This window comes from Oncorhynchus mykiss, chromosome 21 (genome assembly GCF_013265735.2).
Source record: "Oncorhynchus mykiss isolate Arlee chromosome 21, USDA_OmykA_1.1, whole genome shotgun sequence".
NCBI classification, from domain to species: domain Eukaryota; kingdom Metazoa; phylum Chordata; class Actinopteri; order Salmoniformes; family Salmonidae; genus Oncorhynchus; species Oncorhynchus mykiss.
Window position 1 is genome coordinate 35,503,028 of NC_048585.1, and position 8,964 is coordinate 35,511,991.

The window sequence follows — 8,964 nt, forward strand, 5'->3', positions numbered from 1 at the left end:
TTTTAGAAGTGTGTGCGATGTTAGTATGTTTGAGGTGTGTGATGTTAGAAATTATGTTTTAGAACTGTATGTGATTCTAGTAGTGATGTTTTAGATGTGTGTGTGATACTACTAAGGATGTTTTATAGACATGTGTGATGTTACTAATGATGTTTTAGAGCTGTACCATGTCAGTAACGGTGAAAGCATACCGTGCCGACCAATGCTGGTGTCTGTCTATCACCTCTGACCAAAAAACATCGGCCAGCATTTCATATCAATTTCCCTGTGGCAACCCACTGCTAATAATTGTTGGTGCGGTCTGCTTTCCCCTTAAAGATGTTTTGCACGGAGACGGTTAAGCAGGCAACACTCCTCTGCGCAGTGCATCATCAGTTTTTTCATTCAGAAGTGTCAAACTGATATTTTCCCCTGTTCTTTATTTCTATTGTTGTGGAAATATTCAGTTTGAGGCTTTTGATGTTGCTTCCTGTCAGTATGACTTAACTTCCTGAGAGAGCTGCAAACCTACCACGGAAATTAAATGTGTGAGAGAGAGAAAGAGAGAGAGGGAAAGAGAGAGAGGGAGAGAGAGCAATGGAGAGAGAGAGAGAGTGAGGTGAGAGGTTAGATACTTGGCTTGCCTGCACTCAGATAAGAGGAAACTGAGATCTGCCAGCATCCACACATTACAGACATTACAGAAAGAGAGGTGTCAGCTGGTGTTCTGAGCTTGGTTTTAGGAGGCTGAAAGTCGACTATTGAGAGGATAGTGTTAGCAGTATAGTAGTGTGGAGTGGTCCACAGCCATGGAACAGGAAAAACTAGCCGTGTACCACGGAGCCATCAGCAGAGAGGAGGGGGAGATGAGGCTGTGGACAGCAGGACGGGACGGCAGCTACCTGATACGCAACAGTGAGAGTCTAGCTGGGCTCTACTGCCTCTGTGTGCTGTGAGTATCTTACACACACAGTGGTGGAAAAAGTATTAAATTGTCACACTTTAGTAAAATAAAAGGCACCTTAATAGAAATTGACTCAACAAAAAGTAGTTACCCCATTAAAATAATACTTGAGTAAAAGTGTAAAAGTATTTGGTTTTAAATACAATTAAGTACAGTGGTGAGAAAAGTACTACTTGAGTACTTGAGTAAAAGTAAAAAGTAAAAATGCTATATTCCTTAATATTAAGCAAAACTGATTTTCTTGTTTTTTTTTCAAAAAATAAACAACTGCAATCCTCAAGGAATGAATTTAACACCAGAGTCCTAAACTGCCTTGGCGGCACCAGGGAATCAAGGTGCAATTTAGCAGTTTATTAATTTAGCAGTTTATTCCAACAATGGGAGGCACTAAAACTAAAGGAGGATTTACCTAAATTGGTCGAGACCAGAAGTTAACCAACCCTGCAAGCGGGTTTAGTAACTCATACTTTAATACTAGCAAGTTAGGTCAGTTGGAAGCTTGTGTAGTAGAGCTTTGTAACAAAAAGGGAGTAATGAAGTGATCTATAGGACTTCAATGAGGACCAGCCAACCTTTTGATACAGGATGCAGCGGTGGAAAAAGTACTCCATCTTCATACTTGAGTAAAGTTAAGATACCTTAATAGAAAATGACTCAAGTAAAAGTAAAAGTTACCCAGTAAAATACTATTTGAGTTAAAGTCAAAGTATTTGTTTGTAAATGTACTTAAGTACAGTGGAGGTAAAGTACTAAAGTGTTTTACTTAAAAGTAAAAGTAAATGCTATATATCAAATTACTTATATTAAGCAAACCGACAGCATTTTGTACATTTAACACTCCAACACTCAAATTTAATTGACAAACTCCTCCAGATCAGAAGCAGTAGGGACACCTCATATACAGTAAATGCGTGAATTGGACCATAACTATATCCTGCCTAAGCATTCTAAAATTAACAAATACTTTTTGGTGTCAGGGAAAATGTATGGGTCAGGGAAAATGTATGGAGTAAAAAGTACATATTTTCTTTCAGAATATAGTTATGTAAAAGTACTAAAAAATATAAATAGTAAAGTGCAGATACAGTGCCTTCGGAAAGTATTCATACCCCTTGACTTATTCCACATTTTGTTGTGTTAGTCTGAATTCAAAATGGATAAAACAAATAATTGTATCTCACTCATTTATACACAATACCCCATAATGACAAAGTGAAAACGTGTGATTCCCACGGGGGACCAGTATGGAAATGTATGCACTCACTACTGTAGGTCGTTCTGGATAAGAGTGTCTGGTAAAAGTCTCTAAGAGCTTTCCACACCTTGATTGTGCAACATTTGCCCATTATTCAATTCAAAATTCTTCAAGCTCTTTCAAGTTAGTTGTTGATCATTGCTAGACAACCATTTTCAGGACTTGCTATAGATTTTCAAGCAGATGTAAGTCAAAACTGTAACTCAGCCTCTCAGGAAGATTCACAGTCTTCTTGGTAAACAACTCCAGTGTAGATTTGGCCTTGTGTTTTAGAGTATTGTCCTGATGAAAGGTGAATTAATCTCCCAGTGTCTGGTGGAAAGCAAACTGGAAGGCAGTTTGCTTCCATTCTGTTTTTTTTTATCCTAAAAATCTCCTCAGTCCTTAACAATTACAAGCATACCTATAACATGATGCAGTCACCACTATGCATGAAAATATGGAGAGTGGTACGCAGTAATGTCTTGTTTTTGATTTGCCTCAAACAAAATACTTTGTATTCAGGACAAAAAGTGAATTGCTTTGCCACATTTTTTTTGTGGTATTACTTTATTGCCTTGTTTGCAAGTTTTGGAATATTTGTTATTCTGTACAGGCTTCAATCTTTTCACTCTGGCAAATAGGTTAGTATTGTGGATAGGGCTGTGGTGGTCACAACATTTTGTCAGTTGGTGATTGTCAAGCAAATAACTGTTGATCTCACGGTAATTGACCGTTAATTAACACTTTTAGCATCTCCTGGCTTCCACACAAACCACTGATGCAGACCTTTGGAACATCTACATTTTAAAAATTCTAATAAATCCATGTAATATAGTCTACACCTTCACAATAAATCCATTATTTATTTTAGACAGGTCTAAAGAAGCATGATATGAAGAACATGTAGTCTATTTCAGAAGAACAGAATAGCATACTCTGAGTTGTCCTTATGTTAGGTCCTGATTTAGCTATGTCAAATGGCTGTGGGCTACACTAGTTCATTTAGCAGACAAGATTATCTTAGCATGACATGGCATTATTTTATACTATGAAGAATACAATTGAACAATGCTGAATAAAATAGAAAGGATATTTTCTCCAAATGATTTGAAGGAGTATACACATGCTGTATTGAGTGGTTAACAAAGAAATGGGTACTCCTATATGCTTAATTTAGAGTTATTAATGTAACTTTAGTTGTTCTACAAATGTTGGGCTAATATGTTTTGATTTTTAATACATTGAAAGGCTGCATTGTTAAAAAATAATTTATTTCACCTTTATTTAACCAGGTAATGTTAGTTGAAAACAAGTTCTCATTTGCAACTGTGACCTAGCCAAGATAAAGCATAGCAATACGACACATACAACAACATAGAGTTACACATGGAATAAACAAAACAGAGTCAATAATATAGTAGAACAAAAGAAAACAAAAAGTTATATACAGTAAGTGCAAATGAGAAAAGATAAGGGAGTTAAGGCAATAAATAGGCCATGGTGGCGAAGTAATTACAATATAGCAATTACACACTGGAATGGTAGATGTGCAGAAGATGAATGATGTGACTAATGATGATTTGAAAAAAGTAGCTTGAAAGGCATGAGCTCTGCTTTGGGTTTTTTTGCACAGACTGTACACACGACATCAGTCGTTTGACAAGCACTTGATAATGCCTAGAATTTCACAGTGGCATCCCTTTTGTGTGGCAATAATGTACCCTAAAAATAATCCAGGACTTTTGCGGCAAGAGGCCATTAGGCACGTCTCCCTGGGTGCTGCACGCTCCATCATGTGAATGTGTATATTTCACGTGCTACAAGTGAAGACAGACACATCGGGGACACAACTGCACCTGTCCTTATGCAATTCCAAGATGCATATTGAAGATATTGGAAGAACTGTCCACATTTACTTTTCGTCAGCCAACAATATTAGTAGGCCTAATGAACAGCAAGATCACTAACCTATGTCAATCTACTATCCCCCATAGTACAAAAGTCGGACCTATTCTATTCTGTGGAAGAAATTCATATTTCAAACATAGTCTGGGACAGTTGTGGGATCCAAAAGATCCCAAATTAATACAACCACTTAGCATCAAATATTTTTTTACGCAATGTGGCTGACGCAACAGATCAGAACATTTAGCTTAATATTTTGATAAACTATTAGGCTATTTCTTCACATTATAAGCGCAGCAATGTGCATATGGTGGTAGGCTATAAGCGCAAATGTTCCATTAGCGGAAAACACCATTATCAAAGGTGACAGCAAATACAATTATGCATGTAATGCTTTTATTATAAAGGTGCATTTTTATGTTGACAATTATCTTCCCCAAACTTATGTATACCAGTTAGGCTCTACACCCCTTGTAAAGCAGATTAATGTGCCTAATTTTATTTGGCTACTTTAGTTGTGATACAAACCTTATTAAAACATATAGGCCTATGGGGTAGGCTACATGAGGTGTGAGACTATGATTCGAAAAAGTTGCAAAAAAAAGGCATTGTTTCTTATGCTGGGCATCATTCACAAGTGATAATATATAATTCATAGGCTAGTATTGTCCACCATCTGACTATTCTTGATTTAATCTTGTCTTTACATATACTAAATAATATATGTGTGAAATTAGTTTTGATTTAGAATAGACCATTATCATGCACCTGTATCAGAACACTATGTACTTAAATAGTGAATGGAGGACGCTTTTCCCTGTGGTTTATTTTCATGCCAGCCATGTAGGCTATACTCCTGTTGAAAATATATGCAATGTGCTTAATATTAGGAAAGTTGAGAAATATATAGAGTAGGCTTAGCCTATAGAAAGCTGATCCTCCTATTTTTTGTGGAGGCCATCACTCTTGTTTTCTTGCGCAATTGCATAGCCTATTGAAATGTTGCACAACATGCAGTGTTTGATTTGATTTTTGAACACATTTGCATTGCTGTCAGAGTTATTAGAGGGACAATAGAGTGCTGAGTACCAGGCAGTTAGTAAGTTTGGTAGGCTACTAATCACGATCAACAGCTTCAGAGCTTAGAGAAGCTTAATTACCATGACTAAACTGTCACATGGAATTTGACTGCCTTTCATGACTCGTGACTGCCAGTGTGGCAGTAATATGGTTACCGCAACAGCCCTAATTGTGGAGTAACAACAATGTTGTTGATCCATCCTCAGTTCTCTTATCACAGCCATTAAACTCTGTAACTGTTTTAAAGTCACCATTGGCCTCATGGTGAAATCCCTGAGCGGCTTCCTTCCACTCCGCTGCAACTGAGTTAGGAAGGATGGTTGTATCTGTGTAGTGTCTGGGTGTATTGATATACCCTCCAAAGTTTAATTAATAACTTTGCCATGCTCAAAGGGATATTCAATGGCTGTTTTTTATTTCTACCCATCTACCAATAGGTGCCCTTGGAAAACATTGGAAAACCTGCCTGGTCTTTATGGTTGAATTTGAAATTCACTGCTCGACTGAGGGACATTACAGATCATTGTATGTGTGGGGGTACAGAGATTAGCTAGTCATTCAAAAATCATGTTAAACACTAGTATTGCACACAGAGGGAATCAATGCAACTTTATGTGACTTGTTAAGGACATTTTAATCCTGAACATAGTTAAGCTTGCCATAACAAAGGGTTTGAATACTTATTGACTGAAGACATTTCAGCTTTTCATTTTTAATTCATTTGTAAAAGCACAATTCCACTTTGATTTTGTGGGGTGTTGTGTGTAGGCCAGTGACAAAATCTCAATTTAATATATTTTAAATTCAGGCTGTGACACAACATAATGTGGAAAAAGTAAATGGGTGTGATTACTTTCGGGAAGGCTCTGTACCCCAAAAATCTACTTAACTAGTATTTTTACTTAAGTACTTTACACACACACACACACACACACACACACACACACACACACACACACACACACACACACACACACACACACACACACACACACACACACACACACACACACACACACACACACACACACACACACACACACACACACACTGTGATTGTCTGCTATGTGCATGGTCAAACTTACTGTGTGGGTGTGTGTGCAGGTATAAAGGCTATGTGTACACATATAGGCTGTCCCTGGATGATGGAGGCTCCTGGACAGCAGAGGTAAGACACCAGACCTCCTGTCTCTCTCTTTTTCGCTCTTTCTCACCCTCTCTATCTTTCTCAAGCTCTCGCCACCACACTAACTGATGTTATTCCTGATTCCTCCTGTCTCTTTATCTCCCCATCTCCCTTTCTCTCCCCCCCTTTCTTTCTTCCTCACCCTCTCTGTCTCTCTCTTCTAGACTACTCCCGGTGTGGAGAAACGATACTTTCGGAAAATGAAGAACTTGATAACAGCTTTCCAGAAACCAGGCCAAGGCATTGCTACACCTCTCCTCTACCCCGTAACCATACAGAGTCACACGCACCCTGTCACCACAGAGAATCATACACAGCCTGGCAACATGAAAGCACACCCTAGCAGCCCGCCACCAACTCACACCACTGAGAATCATTACCAACAGTAGACAACAGCTTAGAGACACAGAGGGAGACAGACTACGCTAGAGACAGACATTCTTGATGTGGGCCTGTATTCTTATGTTGTCATTGTGCCAGTCATTAATTTGAAAATAGCATTTGGTTTCGGTATCAAAACTTCAATGTGATCCTTTAAATCTCTTTACATCTGTAGTATCGACGTTCTATATTGGTGTTTAAAATGTGTTTGTAAGACAGTATTGTTGCTATATTTGATTACAACTCAACTACATAGTTTCATGTCAGCCGATTAAATAGTATGCTTTATTTTTAAAGTAAAATAATTTCTAACTGACAAATGAAAATGTGTTACCAATGCTAATAAATAAATGCCATTGGTTAATATGTACGTTTCTGTAAAGTTTATCTATCTCACACATGCATGGCACCTCATCATGGACAATCATCTCCAGGAAAGACTAAGGCCTTAATTAATTCAGATCAAGCTTTAATAACCCGCATTGACCGACATCCACATTGTGCATGTTTTTGGCGGTATAAGCTGTCAAATAGGTGGATGGTCTTGTGTGTCCCCACCAGGTTAGGAATTCAATGGGTCGAGAGAAAGTGTAGTGCATGTTTTCATCTTAATTTGGATGGAGGGATTTATTGTCTATCAGTTTAATCGAGGAGTATTTTTTATTTATTTTACCTTTATTTAACTAGGCAAGTCAGTTAAGAACAAATTCTTATTTTCAATGACAGCCTAGGAACAGTGGGTTAACTGCCTTGTTCAGGGGCAGAACAGATGTTTACCTTGTCAGCTCAGGGATTCAATCTTGCAACCTATCAGTTACTAGTCTAACTCTCTAACCACTAGGCTACCTGCCGCCCCAGTAGACAATAGAACATCAGGCAATCCTGTGTTTGAATTTGTAACACGGCTGCATGGGATTTGTCGGATTATAAATCTGGTGTGGTTTCATTGCATCCAATTGCTGTGTTTGTGATAGCGTAATGCAAGGAGCGGATTTGTGGATTTGACAGCTCTAATGCAGTTCACCTCTGACAACTCCAAAACAACTACTATGTGGGTGTCGGCTAGGATCTGTTTGAATCTAGCTCTAACTATAGCCCTATATCTCTGTAGTGACTGGATGAAAAATTACTGAGAATAATCACGGACAATATTGCCACTCCTATTTTCCATATCTTCAATCTAAGCCTACTAGAAAGTGTTATGCTACCCAAGAATAGGAAATCCCCCTTTACTGGCTCAAATAGCCAACCAATCAGCCTGTTATCAACCCTCAGTAAACTTTTGGGAAAAGTTGTGCTTGACCAGATACAATGCTGTTTTGCTATTTTACTGTAAACAAATGGACAACAGACTTTCATCACACTTATAGGAAGGACATTTAATAAGCACAGCACTTACACAAATGACTGATATTTGGCTGAGAGAAATTGATTGTGGGAGCACTTCAGTGCGGCTTTTGACATTATTGATCATGGTCTGCTGATGGAAAAACATATGTGTTATGGCTTTACACCCCCTGCTATATTGTGGATAAATAGTTACCTATCTAACAGAACACAGAGGGTGTTCTTTATTGGAAGCCTCTCCAACATAATCCAGGTAGAATCTTACTTTTTTCAATCTTTACTAATGACATGAGTCATTACTAATGGCCTTGAGTAAAGTCAGTGTTTCTATGTATGCGGATGACTCAACACTATACACATTAGCTACTACAGCAGGTGAAATCAATGCAATACTTAGCAAAGAGCTGCAGTTAGCTTAAGAATGGGTGGCAAGAATTAAATTAGTCATTAAAGTTTTTTCCAACTGCTTACACACAAAATAATTTCATGTCACACGATTTTTGAAACCTCTCACTCAAAGTGCAAAACTACACACCAAATATCCAAAACCATAAGCTATTTCTCAGGCTTTGACTCAGTTGTCAATTGCATAAAACACTTTTTTCCAAAACACTACACACAATTCTCTACCTAAAACACAAAAATCTAACAGGAAGTAACTTGCTTTCCTTTTCCAAACACAACCAATCAAAATGCTACACTTATTCACCAGGTCACACACACACTCCTCACATGTGCAAAAACGAATAGCTTAACTGATCACTAACCAATCATTGCTTTACTGTAGTATAGGCCTATAAATAGGTCAAAGGTCAGATTACCTGTTTTGAACAATGGATGCCAACAATGGACAGAGAGCAAGAGGAGTAGGAGGGAGAGGAAAAG

The 8,964-nt window shown here is 38.0% G+C and overlaps 1 protein-coding gene across 1 annotated transcript; it reads left to right on the top strand.

Moving 5' to 3' along the window:
* Positions 1–663: 663 nt before the first annotated feature.
* sh2d1ab (SH2 domain containing 1A duplicate b) lies at positions 664–7,094 on the top strand. Its single transcript, NM_001165066.2, is given in 3 exon segments — positions 664–931; positions 6,270–6,333; positions 6,516–7,094. Coding segments are annotated over 3 exon segments (432 nt in total). The 5' UTR covers positions 664–788; the 3' UTR covers positions 6,741–7,094.
* The last annotated feature ends 1,870 nt before the right edge of the window (positions 7,095–8,964 follow it).